The 21,231-nt window shown below is 40.7% G+C and overlaps 1 protein-coding gene across 3 annotated transcripts in view; it reads left to right on the forward strand.

Annotated features, from left to right (window-relative positions):
- Nucleotides 1–21,231, forward strand: part of CCS (copper chaperone for superoxide dismutase) — a 782,455-nt gene that overhangs the window by 277,632 nt on the left and 483,592 nt on the right. For all 3 annotated transcript variants that reach the window (XM_069207828.1, XM_069207830.1, XM_069207829.1), the window contains exon 3: nucleotides 4,367–4,504. In XM_069207828.1, the coding sequence (XP_069063929.1) occupies nucleotides 4,367–4,504 (138 nt within the window). The remainder of the gene's footprint in view (nucleotides 1–4,366; nucleotides 4,505–21,231) is intronic.

The following is a 21,231-nucleotide window of genomic DNA, read 5'->3' on the forward strand; positions in this document are numbered from 1 at the left end:
CTTCACAGTGCAAGAGGACCAGAGCTGGCACTGAAACTAGTGAGAATGCATTCTATGAACATCTTTATAGATCAAGGGAGTCTCCTGTAGGAGACGAACGTCACTATCGGATTGCTCGAGGAAAGAAAGGACCGCTGACCTTTTAGTGGGGCCGTGTACATTGAATCTAGTAACCTTAAGCTGCAGGGAATCGGGGTATGAGAGTAGAGTCCTGAGAAAACTCCAGCTGGAAGCCAAATGGGCGTGCAGCAATATGGCATTGTCCCCCCCCCCCCCCAAACCATCGATCCACTACAATACAGATTGAGTAGCCAAGGGTTGACCATGTTAGGAGTAAGAAAACCATAAACACCCCCCTCCCCCCCCCCCCCCAAAAAAAAAAATTAAAACAGGCAGCAAGTACTTGCATCATTCCATTGCTCATGGAAACAGTGAGTGAAGTGTAGTCCCGGCGGACATGGCCATAACCAGGGAAGAGCTTCGAGGAGGAGACTTGTCCCTTCAAGGAAGAGTCCATCAGGCCAGTTGGAAACTACAGGAGTCCGGTGCCGCATCACCGCCTCCCTCAGCCCCACCTGCCACAGGAGAGAACATTGGGACTAATGGCCCCCAGTCTCAAAGTGCATCAACTTGTCTGTGTCTCCAGACAGCGTGGCCAGCAAAGACTTTCTTCTCAATTCCATAGTCTCTGGATCAGGATGCATAATATCAGAGGGTTGTTTGGACTGATGCCAGCACAGTCGCCTTGCGCCGTCCAACCCTGTGAACTGGTTGGTCATCCCCTCTGGAAGGAATCCTCGATGCCAGGCACTCAGCAGGCCTCCCTGTGGAATTGAAGTTGATCGAAATTGCCTTCAAGACAAAAAATGATATAGAACGGATGGCCCTAGGAGTAGGAGATGCTGGTGCTCCACAGGTGGGCAGTGGCTAGGCGAAAGTCACACCACTTCTGTGTAATGGTCATTAGATCCTGATACAGCAAAGGTGCGTGGCCCCTGAACTCGAGTCAATGGATATCACTGGTATTGCACAGTATGGGATCTTTCACCTGAAAATCCAGAATGCACACTAATATGTCTGCAGGAGGACCTTTCACAGTTTTCGGTGGTCCCACCCGATGGAACCAGTCAATATTTATCTCTGTCTGCCGAGGCCCCCAGGATGAGGTGAAAGAGAGCCCCAACGTATTCCCCCAGGTCAGCTCCTTCAGCATTTGTCAGGACCCCTCGGATGCAGACGTTATTACGCTGCGAGCGGTTTTCTCGACCTTTGGCATGAGCCTATAGGTCAATTTGTTGTTCCTGGAGCTGGAGCACCTCCTGCTGCAGCCATTCCAGCTCATCACCAGTATTGTATTTTTTGTCCTCCAAAGCGGAGACCCTCTTTCCTTCCCCGTCAAGGTCACGACGCACTACACAAAGGTCTGAGGAGAGGTTCTTTTTAACCGCCTGTAAGCCTTCGCGTAGAGAAGCGAATATAGCCTCCAGAAAAGAGCTCCGTATAGTTAGTCTCGGGTGCGGGAAGTGGGGAGGGGTGCTCAGTGCTCACCGTGGATGCTCTGTCCCCTGATGACTCCCCAGTAATCTTCATTTGCATGCCCTAGAGAGAGCGGTCCTTCTTTGCCCTAGCAGCAGCCACCACTTGGTGGATGCTGTCCTAGTCTAGGAGTAGGAGGGGGGGTGGTGCCCTCCTGCCGAGAGGCCTCTCCGAGGATTCACTGCTGGGCCCCTGCCCCCAGTGCTGTCCCCTTTGTCCTTCAAAGTCAGTGAAAAATATAGGCGGAGCAGGCGATGTTTGAGGAGGCAGACAACCTTACACTAGAGAAGCCCCATACAGTGGCCCCCTGTGCCTCGCAGCTCACAGGCTAAGAGCAGGGCTCGGTCTGCAAATGCCATCACCTTGGGGGAGGGGGAAAAAGGTACAGTTTCACCCCCCCGTCCCCCCCACAGTCAAGAAGCCCAGGCCACGTACAGCAGGTGCTTTTCCGGTGGCGAAGATGGAGAGATGGTGAGACACATCTTAGCCACTTGCCATCTTGGCCACGCCCCCTGAGATATGAATTTTTAAAGATTAAACTGTGAAATAGCAAGATGCGCCAGCTGGGGATAAGTGGTCGCGCAGGACCGGGACAAGGTCAAAAGTTCAGGCTGGCCGCAATGGAGAGCAGGTCGGCTACAGGGACCCAGTTGGGCCCGATTAACCAAACTACCTTAAAGCCTGGTTGTGAAGCGTTATCTCTGGTCTGAACCATGCAGTGGAGGGGATGCATCGTTTTTTGTTTTTTTTCTCCATGCAACAGCGGTGCTGCGTCGGTTTCAAGATACAACCAAGTTAAGGTGTTAGTTCCTGCTGCATCAACGTCGAAGATCCAGGCACCGAGGCTTTGCAGTGCGAAGACCGGGTTTGAGCATGCATGTGCAGTCGAGGCAATGCATGGGTTCCGATGAGCGCTGAGGCTGAGATGCAGAGTTTCAGTTTTGTGGCTTCTGTTGACAGGGATGCGAAGACCAGGCACAGGAAAAAATGTTGCAGTGGCGGTTTCAAAGGCAATGCACCAGTTCTGTTCCACGTAACAGCAGCAATGCGTCAGTTCTCATCTCATAGCAGATGATGCGCCGGTTCTGCTGGAGTAAACGGCTTAGGCCGACTTCAGAGGGTCCAGGACTGGAGTGGCATCACTTGGCAGGGCAAAGTCCCAGATGGCAGAGTCCAGGAGCAGGGTGATAGGAAGTCGTTTAGGTCCCTTAGACTTCAGATCAGGAGACCAGCCAGCTAGGTCTTGGAGTCACTCTGGGTTCAAGTGATGCAGGTCCAGTCCTTCTCAGCCAGGCCAGGGGAATAGCAGGGCAGCACAACAAGGCAGGAATCCATCAGTCCAGCATAGTGGCAGTCCGTCAGCAGCACAGCAGTCCTTTCTGGCAGGGTATTCACAGGTCCAGGTGTATACTTAGCTCGTAGTGTCACAGGTCCAGTACTTATAATCAGTTGGGCCTTCGAAGTGGGGGAGACTTCAAAGACAGGACTTTGAAGTGCACAGAGGTCCTGTCCTTCCTCTTCTGTGCTCATGCAGAGTACTTTATTAGGGACTTCTAAGTAAATTAAATAGGCCAATTGGGGATAAGCCAATACTACCATGTTTAGAAAAGAGAGCACAAGTACTTTAGCACCGGTTAGCCATGATAAAGTGTACAGGGTACTAAAGCCAACAAAACAAGGTCAGAAAAAATTGGAGAAGGAAGGCAAAATATTTGGGGATGAACTTGCAGGAAGGGACATTTTTCAACAGTTTACATCAAAGTCACTACTTGAATTTCCTGAAAGAACTTTAAGCCTGTTGGTGGTGGACTTTATTGGGCCTTTTAAAAGCCTTGATTTACGTCAGAAATGTGCCATCAACTCTGGATTATTACAGTCAATGTTAGCTGGCAACGTTTGCATCAAGGCCCAAACTGCAAGTTTATTGAAGTTCTTCAAGTGAAGCATCTGTGCATGAGGAATTTCCATGTAAGATTGCTTCAGTCTTTGGAGTTATAGCCAGTGAAATGTAGACATTTGCTTGGTGAGTGTGATATCAAACATGAAAGAATGGCTCTGTTCCAAACCGAAGCAAATGTTCTTCGGCAGGGAATGAATTGAATACATTCAGTGTGAAAAAAGTAGCTCATTGAGAATTGGCGAAGTGGTTCTGGGACCACTGTAGCCTTGTAGACCTACTCTTTATTTGACTAAGGGTAACACGCCTTTTTGAGTTATTGAGGGGAGTGTAAGTGACTGCTTTTCTGTGCTGATGAATGAGATAGTGGATGGATAGGAATAACGCGGTCCTTGACTTAAGTTTTGAAATTTGTGACAAGGTGAAAGAACGGTAAAGCAAATTGAATGCAGGATATAATGACAGGAAAAGTCAAATTAACCAAAGATACTATTGGTTGTTGGGTTCACATACTAGAACCGATGGGGAAAGAAAAGTAGAATCAAAGGAGAGGAATCTGGTGAGGCTGGACTGTTTTTGTTGCCATGTAGTTGGAATCTTTGGGAACGATTAGTGGAATGCACCAACAACTGCAATATTATTTCCTGTCTAACAGTCTCTACAGTAGACACTGATTTTTGTGAGAACTTTCGAACTTCAAGCAAAGGAATAGAACCTTTAGCTGGTCCATTTTCACTGCCCAAACCAAGGACAGCATGTTAGGCTCTGGTTGGTAAGTTGTCTAAGCATTCCCACAACCAATATGCATGGGAACCAAGCCTAATTACTTGTAAATATGGTGGGCTTAAGGTATTGATGGAAATCTATATGATGTGCTGTATGAAAAATAATTTTTTATCCTTACTAAATGACCGCACATTTTCTCTCCTGCAGGCATTCAAGCTATGAAGGTGAACCTGGACGGTGAGAGTGTGCTTGTAGATACAACACTGACAGCTGAGGAGGTGCAGAACCTGCTTGAGAGTACAGGCCGCCTGGCGGTGCTAAAAGGCATGGGAAGCACCACACAGAGTAAGTATTGCAGACTACCAGAGGAGACTGGGATTCTAAACTGGAGCATTAACCCCTTCTGCTTAAGCGTTCTAAGGAGAACCCAGGAATGTTATCATTTACTTTTATCATACAAGTTATCGTACATCCTGTCTTGTGTCTGCACGAGCAGTAACTGCTTTTCAGAATAATGGAGGTCCACTTAATAAATAGGGAATGTAGCAGGTCTTACTTTTAAAGAGATCAGAATCTTTTCAGCAGGGTGCCCAATGTGTGTGTGAGTTGACATAGAAAGATTTACATATACAGCCTCGAGGGGAATTGCTTGTGTATCTGACATAAAAGAGTAACGACTACACTGAATGCTGATACGCTGTGTTCTAAAAGGGAACTGTGTCACCAACATTTTTATTATTGCACCAATGCAAAGAAGCTACCAATCTATAATACTAAATTAATGGTTTTATTATTCACGGAGTGCACTTGTTCTGTACTCGTTCATTACCCGATTGATGATTTTAGTGCGTCTCTGTTTGTTAATTGACCTGATCTCTGTACCTGTGCTATGATTTATTTTGATGTTTAAATTTACATTTTAGTTTTATTTGAGTAAATGCTATGTTATGATATGACTGGTGTTATTCATGGAACCCAGAGTAACAGTAAATATCGTAGTAAATCATGTTACTCTTACACCCCGATTTTTTTCCCTTTCACAACCTGTAGGTATTTCTGCAACCTAATGATAACTGCTGCAATTAATGTTTTAATTCAGTTTCGTGTGCCAGTGCAATGCATTACTTTATTGATCATACAGTGTCCTTACCATTTGCTTTTTTTTCCATCTCTGGTATATATCGAAACTTGTTTCTATAAACAAAGGAAATTCTTATGCAAGGTCTAGAGTTTCTTCCTGTATCCTACCATCCCACACTTTCCCCTTCATGGCCTTCCATACAGGTGAAGGGTAAGTACATTATTGCTGCATTGTATGGTGCTGCATGTATTTCTGAGACGACAGACCAGTGCTATATAACAAATTGAGGTTGGTGTTAGCTGACTTACAAGGTTGCAGCGGAATCTCAGAGCTCCCGTTCATTATCTTACTCTCTGTCTTGCCTGTATGACACCAGCTGAGCTAGTCAGCGGGTGGCATATCATCGGGCACTCAGTATCGAGAGGCGACTCAAAGCTGCCTTTGAGGAAAGAGATACGCCAGGAAATACAGTCTGAGACTCTAGCCTAACCCTCCTCTACCATTTCTTGCGTGGAGTGTAGCTGTGGCTGTGGTGGCAATCTTCCCGTGTTTTGCATCCGTGTTTGAGGTGTGTGATGGTTTGCCATGGTGGAGCAAACAGGGGTGCAAGGAGAATGATGGGGGTGTTCTCTGTGACACCCAAGACTGAACCAGAGCCAGAGACATAATTATGGGCTTCCTAGGTTGCCCAAAGCAGACGAGAAGACCCCCCGGAGGAGACAAAGGCTGCAGAGCCTCGGGTGATGCTCACCTTGGATATGTGAGAGTCTACACCTGCCCTCTTTGGCCCTGAACAGACTACCTGTCCATGGATCAAGGGTGGAACTCTGTAAAAAAAAAAAAAACCTCTGTAAACTTGGCACTTGTATAGAGCACTACTCACCTGTTAGGGTCTCAAGGCGCTGTACGCATACCGCTGTGGAACCCCTCCTGGCTTTACCCTGTGAGGTGCCCACTCCTGGACAGTCCCAGGGTGAAGCCAGGCATCCATGCGCTGTGAGGGCCGTTGTGGAGATTAAGCAAGCTATTGCCCAGAGTTACAGAGTGGGACCCATCAATTAGATTAGGCACGAAGGTGAGAATTGTCTGGTCCAAGGGAATTGAGCCCAAGACTCGCCGAGGTGGGAATTGAACCCTGGTCCCGGGCCAGATCCCTGCATCAGGGTCTGCTGCTCGATTGTGCCACAACAAACGAACAGCAAACTGGCATATGTTTCACCATCTTCTTATTTTCTATAGTGAAGACAGTTAAGAACGTTGACTTTGCAGGCCCAAGAGTTTAAATTGTCGCAATGTCAGAATAGAAAACGAACACAGAAGATTGCTTTAAGTCCTGCTCCAGCATGCATATAAATAGTTACAAAGTTTAAGAAGACTGTCCATTGGCTCTTACCTGTGTGGGTGGGGGACGAATGCTGTTGAGCTAGATTAAGGTTAAACTATGCGAGCCCTGCTACTTGGATCGGAAGAACAATCCTAGCAGTTTGGATCATTTAGTGTAGGATAGAAGTACATCAGCAGAGTCGTGGTCACATTATTCTGCGCCTAGAAATAGAACAGTCTTCTGTATTCAGTATGCTATATGCAGACTGTTAAAGCAAGGCCATTCACAAAATTGCAACGACGCTGAAGATATATCCTGGCAGGACAATCGCACATCTCTAGGGATTCACACTGCCTACCAGAAAACATAACTCAGTCAAACATTGGCCTTTGATGACGGAGGTTTCCAATATTTGGACTGCCCCCTCTGTTTTGGGAGACATAAATTTGATATAGTCCCTTGCCCAGAAGAGCGATTGGGAATCATCAACACAAATGAAGCAGAGCCTAATAAAAACAGCGCTCCACAATACAATCATGACTCACTACCTCAGATCCAAGGGCCTGATATTGCTTAGTGAGGCCATGCATTTTTCTCGATGATATGACCTTTGGCAAGGAATGGTCATTCATTGTCTGAAAATGCACCAGAGACTGGCTGGTGCTAATATTAAACACAGCCAGGCTAATTTCTGGCAAAATGCTGATCCAGACCAGCACGAATAATCTTAGAGGAGTGGTCCAGGTAACAACTTTAAAGAAAGGGCCGGATGAAATCATTAAAGGTGTGGCTGAACACAAGAAGTTCTTGACCAGGTCAAAAATTCAAAAACTGCAGAAGGATGTTTCTAAATTCAGTCTCAAGACACCTTTCCTTTACACTACAGATGAGTACTAAACAACCAACACCAAACAACCATAGGCAAGGTCACAAGGGAACAGAAGGAGACCAAATCCCCTGAACTGATCATTCAGCTCTGATTATAGAAGTACTAGCAGTGATGAAAGTAATGGGATAATTTTCACTTATCTGTATTCCCCCCCACGGCCCAGCCAAGATTCTCATCCCATAACAGCTTTGATTACTCAGCATCAAGTAACTCCCATTTGAAAGTAACTGAAATACTGGGTGAATGAAAAGAGGCAGGCATACCCTTCAGTAGCAGACTGAAGGCCTGATTTTGATCCGGGTGGGACTCCCATCGTCCCTCCATTGCGGCGTTCACAAGTACTCTGTCAAGCTGACAGATTCCTCCCTGCCATATTTAGCTGTTTGCTGGCTTATCCTCTATCTGTGTTTACAGTATTTTCCATCGCGTATGCAGCTCACCGGGTACGACGTGGCAGACTCCTCTGTTGGCTTACATTACTCCGTCGTCATCAGGGTGGCGGGATTGAGGCGAGCATATTTAGAGTTCACTGTTATGCTGACATTGGCCTACTGGCAGATTTCTGATGGCAGGATTCTGTCATGGGACTTGTTCAACATTGTATTACGTCTGTGGCTTTGGATGGATGGTAGCATCACACACCTGATATTTTTGGTTAATTGTTTTCATCAGCATACCACACTTTAAAACACACTCCATTCCAGACCACAATTCTTCCCCATTCCACCACAGCATTTTCCTAAAGAGGTTTTGTAAGAGAATTCAGTTTTTTTTGCTCCCTTGGTTTCTTGTTCATTTTTCTTTTACTTGTGAGTTGACAAATTCATTTAATTGAACTGCATTATAATGACAAGGAGGAGAAATCTCCATTTCTCTGAGGGAGAATTGTCAGTCATGGTGGATGAAATTATTAGAGTAGAGACACAGTTGTTTGGAGCCCAAATACAAAATACAACTATAGCACAGAAAAGGCAAATGTGGTCAAGAATAGTTGACAGAGTGAATGCTGTAGCAAAGAATCTGTCCACAAAGGAGGAAATTAGGAAGAGGTGGAATGAGCTACGGGGAAGAGTGTGCTCTCTGGCCTCCAGGCGTTACCCAGAAGCCCAGAGGACTAGTGGTTGTCCTCCCTGTCCCCTCTGACAGCTATATCCCTGGGAGGAGAAGGTCTTATAGATCCTACATCCTGAAGGCTTGGCAGGAATCCCTGGTGGACTGGAGACTGGTAAGTTATACTTTTGAATATATCACTAAACCTAAATATCGTTTTTGCTTTTAATTTAGCTGTTGCTAATGTGTAGTGAATCCTATTTAGGTTTATTGGGAATCAGGAGCTAGCTTAGTCTTTTGACTTGCAGGCCTGTGCCCCTATCACCTAGTGACTTTTAGCCTACTTAGCCTGCTCTGTTTTAGCACATTTAATTATTTCTTCCAAAATGGCTGCTATGTTTATAGTTAGGAAGATGTTTTGATTTCACATTATCAGTGCCAGTCATGTGAAGGAGTCACTATCAGCGTCAAAGACAAGAGATGCTTGTCGGTATTCACATCATGTCCCATTCTCACTTATGTGTGACAGGAACATAATGTACTTTGGAAAGAATTGTTTATACAGTTGCAGCCCCAAGCATGCCTTCTTATCTGTTGTTTGGGAACATACCTGCATCAGGGGGTCCTACAAGATTTGTATAAATACATCTCACGCATACAAGGTTATCAGAGGGATTCATACCAGCTGCCATCAACGCTCTCTATGCTACACGTTGCCTTGATGCAGACCCAGCCTTCATGTCCCCACGGAGTCTGATCTAGAGACCTTGTTCCAATGTAACGAGGGTTGGGGGGGCTCTTCTCATGGACATGGTACTGGCCGATTAGGTTTATCACACCTAGCTCTCTTTAGGTTAGAGATTAGGTTCTCTGTGCTAGGGTATTAGGGCCTATTTCACATCTCATGTTATTGCAAGATGGTGGGGGACTTTATATTCACAACTCTTGTTTTTACAATTCTATTTCTTGCATTGTTCATTATCTTATCATTGCAGCACATGCATTTTACAGTAGACTCCAGTCTTAACAATCAAACCTATTGAAAACTTTACTGCATCTCTTTCATTGCCTGTGTGTGACTGAGACATGTTGCTCATGTGAGAAAAAGGTAATCTCCGTTTAACCACGACTCCCCTGAGATGTCACACTCTTAAGTCCATGCGTAAAGGCTGCCACAAATTACCTTTTGCTATGTGGATTTTGGTGAGGGTACTTCTTATGAGCCTGGCAGGGCTGGACAGACAGTTGCGACTTGTTTTAGAATTGGTTTAGACGCCTACAAACAAAAGTGCTGTCATCCCTAAACCAGCTGTCTTGCCTAGAGCAAGAGTTCAACTAGGACAATGTGTTTTCCACCTTTTTCATACATATGAACCCTATAAATTTATTTTCTGGTGGAAATGTTTAGCATTATGGTTGTTTCTTTCGTATAGCTAATAGTTAAAATGTTTTGTCAATATGGGATTTTTGTTTTCTCCATGTTTTACATTTCTTTTTCCTTTGTTTTGTTTGCATGAATGTATTCTTATGTATTCTGTTGAATTTAAGATTACAGGTTTCAGTCTCTATCAAATTGTACATGAGGTTATGGTACATGTGAGTGTTTCTACACCTAATAACATTTTTCGTATGTGTCCTTTATTGTAAATGTCTGTTTATTTTTGTTGTATATTTTTACTAGATATGTTTAACTTACAATTTTACAAGTGTTGTTAATGTTTAATTGAAATGACTACAACTACCATGATGCCTTATTTTGGTTTTGTTCAGATAATATTGCAATGCTATTTTGACCAATCTCTCTTATCTTACATATTTTCACGTTAGTGTTATGTATTTATCAATCTCTATTTTATGTTTTGTTTTGAAATGTGATGTTGTTTAATTTTGTTTATCCTTTTCTCATTTCATTGATTTGATGGTATCTCTCTCACAAATCAAAATGTATTAACTGAACATTTTTAATGTATGTTGTATGCTGAATAAAAGTTATTTTTTTATTTAACATAAATGTACTTTGCAATGTTTATATGATGACTAATGCTATTTAGCCTTCAAAGTTGTTTCATTTTTAGATTATTCCCCTGCTAGGCCTTTGAATGTTTTTTCACATTTGTCCTCTCTATTGTGTTGAAAGTTTGGTATATTTCATGTATATTTTCTACCTTTGTTTTACATTTTAGAAAATAATTTTACATGTTTTAAGTAGTTTTGTATGTAATTTAAACTGTTTTGTAACTTATTAAAAACAACTGAAAGGTATAATAATGATATTAATTGTCTTTTACCTTTTAAGTTGCTTCATTTGATGTATTTTTGCATTATACTCATTTGATGTATAATCCAGACTTAAAAAACAAACATAGTTGCAATTACTGATAGGTCCTACACCCAGATAAATTGGACCACCATCTGCCACAACACCGGAGTATAATTCCACTCAAGACCAGGAACAAGCCTTCAGTGAGGATTCCACTCCTGTAGGTCTGGATGATGAGGAACAATCTGGTCTGCCTGGGTAGACAGTTCGGGTGAGTCTCACTCAGCCCACACCTACACCTCTCACCCCAGCTGTTAAAAAAAGAAAAACCTCAGTCCCTGGATACCTCCACTTCCTGTGTCCAAAGAAACATCACCCCAATCTTGTACTTCCTCAGTCTTGGCTGATATTGATCCAACACCACCACCATCTCCAGTTAATCCAGGACCCAGTGGGATGAGGCACACTGGGTCAAGGGCACAGGGTAGTGGTGGTAGGGTCCATGGCAGGGAACGTGCACAAGCAAAGTGAGGCCACTAGGTTCCCTGTCACTCAGGCCACCATCGACTAAGTCTTGGGTGCTATCAATCAGTCCCAAGACATGATGGTCTAGATCCTCACAGAGCTCTGGGAGATGAAGCAGTTGCAGAGGGATTATAATTTCCAGATGGAAAATCTAACCTCAAATTGCTCCGTGAGTGGGGTGCTGCTGGATTAGTTTAAACATATGAGCTGGGATTTTCCAGGAACAACATACCCTGCCTGTGGTCCAACCAGATCTGCCTCAGCCACAGACAGGAGGCCCCTTCACAAGAGAAAACACATGCACACATCTCAGGCCCTGCAGCTGTGGATCCACGAGTGCCCCTCAGGAGGGGACGTTCATCTGGTCAGCAGGAAAGGATTTCAAGACTAGTATGTGATTACTCTGTGGACTATTTTCTAGGTACATTTACCTTTTTTATGCCAGTTGTATTTTGTACATTGGACATCAAACAATTCTGGCTATTCAGTAATCATTTAATCCATCATGATTGCATTTTATAATTTCTTTGCTTTGTTTTGTTTCTAAAGTTTTTGTCATTGTATATTGTTTTGTTGATTAAAAGCAAAACATTGCTCATTCAAAGACTGGTGTTGTATTTCTTTTCTCAGTTTGTACCATTTGCCTGTTTCATCATAGATTTTAAAAAGTTATAATTAAAAAGGATTGTTTATGCATAAATAAATTACATGTAGTTAATGTTGTACTCATTTTTTAAAAATAAATTACCAAAACTAAACATCAAATTGTATTATTTTATTAAACTAGAATAAAGTATTGTTTTTCATGTTTTTCAAAAGCATTAGAACCCATGCACGATTCCAATACTTAAGGCTATATTTTCATATACTGTTCCATACCTTGCCACTATGGAAGAACGGGATATAACCTAACAATTCATATTAAATACGCAAACTATTATTGAGTTATGTCAGCTGCTGGAGCAGATCTTCTGCTTCACAATAGGAATCCCACATCAATAACACCAATAGTGAAAATAAAGGCATTACTTCATTTTGTCACCACAGGATAACTCCAATGCACTATTGCAGTATCTGGTGGAATGTCACAACCTACTTTTAGTGGTGTGCTACAAGAAGTTCTTTATTCAATGATGAGACACATCAACAGCTTCATATAGTTTCCACAACATGAGAACGTAGCCAATGTGAAGGGAGATTTCCATGTGTTGACTCACCTAACACATGCGGTCAAAGCAATTTAAGCAGCACATATTGCCTTAGTGGCAACACTGAACAGAAAACAAGTCTAATGCAATCTTAAAAACTTCAGTTAAATCACTGTGCACATTCTCTTCATACAAGATATGAAGTCCAAATGAAGATGACATGGGGAAGGAACCTTAAAAATATTAAGAAAAATGATTTTATATTAATTACATTACAAAATAGACACATTACAAATGACAAATGGTGAGGATACATTTTCTAAACACAATCAAACATAAACAATGTAAATAAACACAGTAGTCAAAAACATATATCAACAAACCTATTTGCCCTGGTTTTTTGTTTACTTGCCCTTTCTTGAAAATGTCTAGCACAGACTTTTAGGCTCATTACATTAAAAGTTGTTTTAAAATTGAAAATAATAATATGTGAATATATATTTACACTCATATGAAGAGGCTGCCAATAAGAGCTTAATACAAGTCTGTTCCTTCCTCTTCACCACTGTCATCTTCAGTTGGCATTTCAACATCCTCACCGGGTGGATCATCATGGTTTCCTTCCTCTGCAATGTACGGGATGTTCCGTCGCAGGGCTATGTTATGTAACATGCAGCATGTCATGGTGATTTTCAAGACCTCATCAGGTGAGTTGAGGAGGGCTCCACCAATCTTATCCTGACATCAAAATTTGCCATTTGGGAGCCCAAAAGCCCGCTCCACTGGCCTCTGTTTTTCCAAGGGCCTCAATGAAGCGGACTTCACCTGACATTGTTGGATTCCTCAGTGGTGCCAACAGCCATAGTCAGGATAAGCCGAGTATCCTATTTGAAGAAAATAAAATATGAGGCAAAAAATTAAATACTAATATTGATCATTGAACTTGATATTAAGCAAAATATATATGACAGATTGTACTTACCAACAATCCAGACCCTCTTAAGTCCAAGTTGTGACATTTGCAGTGGTATGCTTCTGTTCCATAGTACAAATGAATTGTGTTGAACCTGGAATACGCGCAACGTGCTACTGATGTACAAATTTGGTAAGCACACAACTTGCACATTGAATGAATGGAAGTTTTTTCAACTGCAGTAGACTTGTTTTCTGCTGTGTGATGGCACCAAGTCAATATGTGTTCTACCAGTTGCTCCAGTCACATGTAGGAGGTGACCCAAAGCATAAAAATCTCCCTTCACATTAGTAAAATACTAATTTTTAGGAAGCTGTTGATGTGTCTAATCATTGAAGAAAGTACTTCTTGTAGCACACCACTGAAAGTTGGTTGTTACAGTCCACCTTATAACTGCAACAGTATATTGGAATGATCCTGTGGCCACAAAATGGAGCACTTACATTATGTTCACTATTGGTGTTACTGATGAGGGATTCTTATTGTGAGGCAGAAGATCTGGCTCCAGCTGATGACATACATCAATAAAGGTTTGCCTATTTAATCAGATTTTTTTTATTATATCCCGTTCTTTCGTGGTGGCAAGGTCTGGAAATGGTCTTATAACTTGAGGCCGGCATGTTCTCACTCTCGTCTAAGTTCATACGTCTGCATTTAAAAGGTTAAAAATTGCTTTAATTTTTTTTAAATGTATTTGTTAAAATGCAAAATTAATTATTGTTTTAAAGTGTTCTTTACATAATTTTACACAACATTCATTTATGATTATATTTTTTACGTTAAATTTTTTACATCTATTTAATTTTTTAAAAGTGTAAATAAGACATTTTAAATGTATTTTTTACACATTATAAATGTTTTTATTTTATTTATCAAAATTTCCATTAATGGAAGTATTTTTAAAAAAGTGCCACTATATCATTTACCTACAATAATGCACTACATAATATATTTTTGGAAAAACAAAGAAATAACATTTACATTTTGTATATTTATACAAACTAGCCACCATTTTGAGTGGTGATGATACACTTAACATTCACAAGCACTCTATTTAACAATCTTAAATGGCAGATGCCTGACCTTGCCGTTAGGACATTTGCAAGCAGACAGAAGTGGGTGGAAGTTGACTGGGTAGTGGGTGTGAAACTCCATGTTGGACACAGCCATAAGCTAACGTGTGTCCGTTTCTGTTGACTGTCTCGTACATCGTGTATATGTAAATGGTGTTATAAAAAAACTCATCTGCCTCCTAACCGTGCCAACAGTGCCTGGTAAATCAAGGAGCCGTGCCCCATCCTGTTCACCAGATGAGCTGGAGATACTGGCGGATGAGGTCCTTTCCCTGTACAGCAAGCTGTATGGCTCACCAGAGGAAAAGGTACTTGTTTAAAATGGCATTTTAATAATGAGTAACTTTGTTTTTATTTAAACACAGACTTGAATGCCCTGTTTAGTTCCTGAGGGAAGTGTAATGATTAAAGTGAAGTTTCTGTTTAATTTTAATTGGATAAAAAATTATGGTGTGTATTTCTAAGCACATTTTAAATAACACGAAATTAGTATGTGTTGTTTTTTGACAGTATATATTTTTTGCGGTGTATTTCGATTTTATATATATATCTGTGCTATTAAATAATATTTTACATTTAAAAAAAAAAAAAAAATTCAAACATGAACATATATTCATAATATGAAAGAACATATATATTTATACATACCAAAAATTTCAATTTAGAAATGTTGACAAATGACTCAGACTAGATGATGTCACTGACCTGGATTATAAAATAAGGACGTAACAAGGGATAAGGTTACTCAGCAAGTTACAACAAATTTGTTTTGTTTTGGTAAAATAAAAAATAAAAACACATTTTAAAAATACAAAGTTAATCTGTTTTAGTGTTTACAAAGGTATTTTACTGATTTCATAAATGTGTATTACGTCGAAGCCTACAAAAAGAAAAGCCACTGCAATTTTTGTTTGTGCATTTTTTATATCCATACAGGTCAGCTTCCATCAGAAGAAGGAGAAATGGAAGGCCGTTGCCAAGAAGGTGTGGACCCTGGGGGTCTACTAGCAGTACAGCAGCCACTGCAGAAAGAGATGAGAGGACCTAAGATGCTGGACCAAAAAGTCAGCAGAAGTCCTGCCCAGCCAGTCCTCCCAACATGCCAAGCGTGTGTGCCCCCCCTGCCTCCCCCCCCCCCCCCAATGGCCCGCATATTTGTAGTGGCCTATCCCTACCTTGATGGGCAGTTGACAAACAGACAGCAGCATGAAGAGGGTATTTTTTTTTATTTCTCATGTTAAGTAACGAACTACAGCTTCAGCATTGAGGTTGACACATGACCAATAAACAAGAAGTGTTCTTCTTGTAGATATACATTTTGCAGAAAGTGTATCATGATGTGTTATTTAATCATTTGTTAATAAGGATACCATTATATTTGTTTTTATCACCTAGAAAGGACATTTTTGAGCAGACACATGCCTGCTTAAAATAACCGTAGAATAACATTGTTGCATTTTATAAGGGACAGTTGTACCAAACACAACTAAAGTTTTTTTTTTTTTTTTTTTTGGTGTCAGGTGTGATACTCTGTGACAATTGTGAAGGTTATAAATCCCCCCCTATTACAAGTGCCATACCATAAAATCCACTTCAGATATAGTGGATGTCTCCAAATTCACAATTGGGAAGTAGTATTTTGAACAATCAATATTAAACATGTGAACCAAAATGATAAAAACATCAGATTAAATGGATAGAAATGTGATTATTAACATATAAAAAATGTTTTTAATTACAAAAAAATCAATTTATGTTAAATGTGACAATTTTGCATGATATCTTACTCATTCACAAATATGCATGTAAGCCAGTCTGTTTTTAGAAAAACGTATTCTATGGGCATATTTTTTTCTTAATGAAAAACAGACTGAAATGTGAACACATTTGTGGTAAGGTAACAAATACACTTTCATTTAATGTCCTTTGTTATATCCAGTTGAAAAATCAATAATGACGAAAAATAGATTTTCCAAAGGAACTTTTGAAGATGGAATGTTCCATCACAAACAAGACAAATAGTTTGTCCTATCTGTTCCAAGGTCAATATTTTATAATGCATGTGCATGTTGGAGTATCCCATCTGCAAAAATCAAAATCAGCCACAAAATGTACTCATTTTTAAATATTTGAAATGCATCAAAGTCACACTTTTTAAAATTGTGATTAGCATTGTGAAATTATTGTTTTCTATTTTATAGGAATCAGTGTGATAAATTTTACTGTGGTGTTATACCAGCATTTCACTAACTTGAAAGCCAGAATGTTGTTATTTTTTATTTTGACATTGTTGGAAAAACTAAAATGAAATTAAGATATTTTAGAGAACATCTTTTAAAGTTTTCTCTCTGTAATAATGTGGATTGAAAATTTATCCGGTCCTATGTATTTACTTATGTTGTAGAAGTAATTTAAAAATTGACAAAAAATCCTTTCTAGATTTCTTTAACAGCATAAGTAAATACATAGGGTGTGATACACAAGGCACTTAAGTACTGAATTAAAAAAAAAAAAAATGAACTTTTAAACAAATACCTAAGTTAATTAAAGCATGTTTTGACATTGTGAAATGGCAAGAAAACTGCCTTTTAATTTATTCATATATTCGTACATTACAGTAAATATTGAGATACATTATTCTGTAAATTAAAAATCTAATCAGCCTATTTTAGCCTTCTGCACACAATGCACAAATGTTTTTTGTTTGATCTAAAAGTTTGGTAACATAAGTTCACTATTCAAAACAACAAATCTAAGACATTCAGAGCTGTACAGCAGTTCCTGGAGATAAGAGAAAATAGATACAAAATGATCCAAATTGAATTAGGAGCAATAATGAAAAATTACAAAACTATGATCAAATGCTTTCTGAACATGTTCAATACATGCAAGAGATGAAGATGTACATAAACCTAAGTTTAAAAGTCTTGAAGTAGGTGAAATGTGAAAAATTAGGAAATGTTTTGTTAACAGACGTCATGATCAGTTATATTTAGACAGATACAATAACACTATTGTATATTTCTTTACAACATCTTCAATGGTAGGAAAGGAGATGTTAGCCATGAAGGTGATGCAGCAGCTCGCCACTGTATTTCGGGTGGAGAAACCTGGGACACTGATTTTTCATGTACAATTCATTAATTATTAGAAATGTTAATGATGAAAATGTGAAATACGTATTTCGACCTACATTTTTATCAATGAATACACAATGTTTATTATGACATACTTGTAAACATTAGGAAAACTTGAAAATGTAATGGCCATTAAGATGTTGGTGAAAGCATTCATCATGATAACGGACACATACATAAAAAAATACAAGTCATATTTTTAAGTGTTAATAGAGGTGTGTTTATTTTCACTTAAGTGAAACCAAAATACTTATGCATTACACCTAAAACAAAATGTAATTAAATATAATACAATTTACAGCAAATGCACTAGACTAGGTGATATGTAACATAAATAAAATAAAGTTATGATTTGAGTTGAGGACTAACATTATTGTTACATTTATTTAGAAAAAAGTATTACTTTGTCTAGTGCTATTACTGAATTATATTAGATTCACAAATATTTTAAAAAGTCTAATGCATATGTTCATAATTTGTTAGTGTATGATAAATAAATGGACACACCTGTATAAACAAATCATGTATTTAGACTTATATCACATTTTTGGTAACTGCCCATTATCATGATGGAAGCTTGGACCAAATATGAAAAAAAAAAAAAAAAAAACTTTAATATAGATGTGTTTCTATTATTTCTTAAACTACAGCTTTACACACACATGCATTACACATTTTTTAAAAAGTACTTGTAAGCACGACTGGATTAATCCTAGTGATCACCAGTAAAACCATGTCAGCATGCTCATCATGCCCTGGCTGAAGTAGAAATATCTAGCATAATCCTGATCATCCCTCTCCACACTCCTATCACTGATAGGAAGAGCAGGTGACTGATCACAACACATCAATCCTGTACCGAAACTACACCTGACCAGTCCATGTCCATTAGTAATGTTTCTTGATAGTGAAGACTACTCTATTCACAGACCACACAGCTACTGCCAGTTGTATCACATTGCTGGCTGAACCCTCTGTACATATATGGCAATATGGATGCATTAACTGATGTAGCCACAAGAAGCTGGACTCCCATACAAGTGACATCCTCTGTGTAAAACAGGCTTGTCATTACTTTTACACAATCACAGAGAAATATCTGCAGACACTAAACACAGATACACCACCTCACTTCATATATTCATGTGCAGCTACAATGGCCTACATAGCACACATGATACGTCCATCGTCAATCACTAAGTGCAGTGTCACAACAAATAAACTTCAAGCAGCAAAATGCTTCATATGGCAGCTACCATTCCACCTGACTTGCAGTTACAGTTTCACGACTTGACAACATCAGTAAACCAACATCACTCACAGCATTCTTGACATGTGGTAACCTGCACCTAAGTCCAGACAACACAAGTCACACAAAAATGACATGTACTCATGATGCACACATGGACCTACACAACTGCCATTGCACTGACAAGATATCCCACTAAACCAAAAGGCTGCTTTAGAAATATTGGTATAACAAAACCATTTCATATTGATCTCATAAGTCATTCAAAACTTAACCCTGTCCAAAGTGTCCACATCAGCTAGGCTAAGTGCCCCCAAATAACCATTGAGACATGATGTAGGCAGCATCTAAGCAATGCTGCACTTTAATTGGTAGGGCATTGGCACACATAGCATTGACATTGCATATAGTCAAAGGCTAGCTATGCCAAGGCACTTACCACGTCTAGAACAAAGCCATTGGGTTAAAGGTGAAATGCTCACATGTCAGCCTCAAGAAAATGCATGATGAATCTAAATATACCAAATCAAACACCCAAATTAGAGTGTTCTTCCGTTGCTACCTTCACATAACCCATAGAATGATGATGAACGGACAATGGGGTTACAACTACAAACCCATATATACTGTCCTATACAGGCCATATCTGTGGTGTAAATGAGATGGCTGCCTCACATGGAGTCTATACCTGTACCAGTACTAGATATTAATAGTCCCTGTACCAAAAAAGTGAGTCACCGAGTTGCAAACACAGGTGATCATCACAGATGGGAGTGGACAGTCACTTTAGGGCCACTAACGCTCATATACTGATGGATGGACCAGGTTATACTTAATGTGTAGGGGGATATGCCAGCTCTCATCCACAGAAATGGCAGGATGGAGTCCCACATGTGGCATTGTCATTTGACAATCTCTACATGCAGTCATAGAGATGTCTTGATACAGGTGATCTAAATGTACACATAGCAAACCATGATGCCACATGTACATCTTATACATCATACTTCTCAAGGTAAGAGCTACTGATTTCCACTAGTCTATGTAGCACATACTACATTGTCACAGAAGCTACATTGAGACAGCAAACACCATACAACCAGAACCAAGTACCAGGATGCAGTCAGTACTTACCCCCTTGTGGCTGCTGTGCTGGCCTCAACCACCTATTTACCTCAGGGTAGGCCACTGCCAAAATGCAGGCCATTAGGGGGATCAGGGTCCAATGGGATGTCCTCCCTCATTAGAAGGACATCCCCATCTGGGCCTTCGCAGTCTTCCAGGCCCAGGGTCTCAGGTTCTCCCACCAATTACGACAATGGGTGATCCACCGACTGTGGACTCCCAGGGACCGCACTTGTTTGGCAATGGCAAACCAGATGCCCTGTTTTTGATGGTCGTTCACCTGCATGGATGATACTGACAAAAGGAGAAAGTAATGTACACATGCACTATACAAATAGGAGTGGTCACTACACATCTGTCACAGCAAGTGCCCACACATACACATCCTGTCTGCTCACATGCCTTCACTATATGATATCTGCATTAATCTACTCCCTCACCAGTAGACATGCCCGATTCAACGTCACAAGCAAACCCTGTCACACATGGCTGGGGGCATTGGACTCACCTGCTCCTCTGGTGCCCCCTATAGCTGTTCATACAGGGGTAGGACCTCCTCTACCAGCTTCTCCAGGGGTGAAGGCAGGTGCCCTATCACCTGCAGGGCATGGCAAGATGGCTCCCAGAGGCAGTACACAGCAGCTTACATCGTGGAGGTCTTCCTAACAACAGTATCAAGAGTCAAGTGAGCAAGGCTGCAGAAAATGGCAGTCATGGCCGCCACATATAGGACCGTCACTGCCACATATGTTCAGTTATATATGTTACACATGTCCCATCCGACTTACATGTTAGCCAATGTGCAGCAATGAGGGTGTAGCATTTGCTTATCCATGGTCCGTATTGTATGTGTCAGCAGTGCTACGCATCCCCTACAGATGTTAGGTGTGAGCTAATATACCATGTGCTGCAGGCTTATGACTGCACATTCTCTCCTCTCAACATAGATATCCTGCCATGAGGAGAGTGAGGCAATCACCAGTTTACCGTCCACTAATAGACCTGGCAGCCATGGAGCCATGTCATCCAGACATATTGTCTGAATCGTCAAAACCATCATGGATCTATGTAGACAGTTGGAGCCAGATCTGATGCCAGCCATTCACAATCCCTATTGCATACCTCCCATAGTACAAGTATTGTCAGAGCTACACTAACTGGCCACAGGCTCATTTCAGAATACTGTTGCCTTAACAGCAGGAATGTCTCAACCCATGGTCAGTCTGGTGTTGAAGGAT

This window comes from Pleurodeles waltl, chromosome 9, assembly GCF_031143425.1.
Source record: "Pleurodeles waltl isolate 20211129_DDA chromosome 9, aPleWal1.hap1.20221129, whole genome shotgun sequence".
Lineage (NCBI taxonomy): Eukaryota > Metazoa > Chordata > Amphibia > Caudata > Salamandridae > Pleurodeles > Pleurodeles waltl.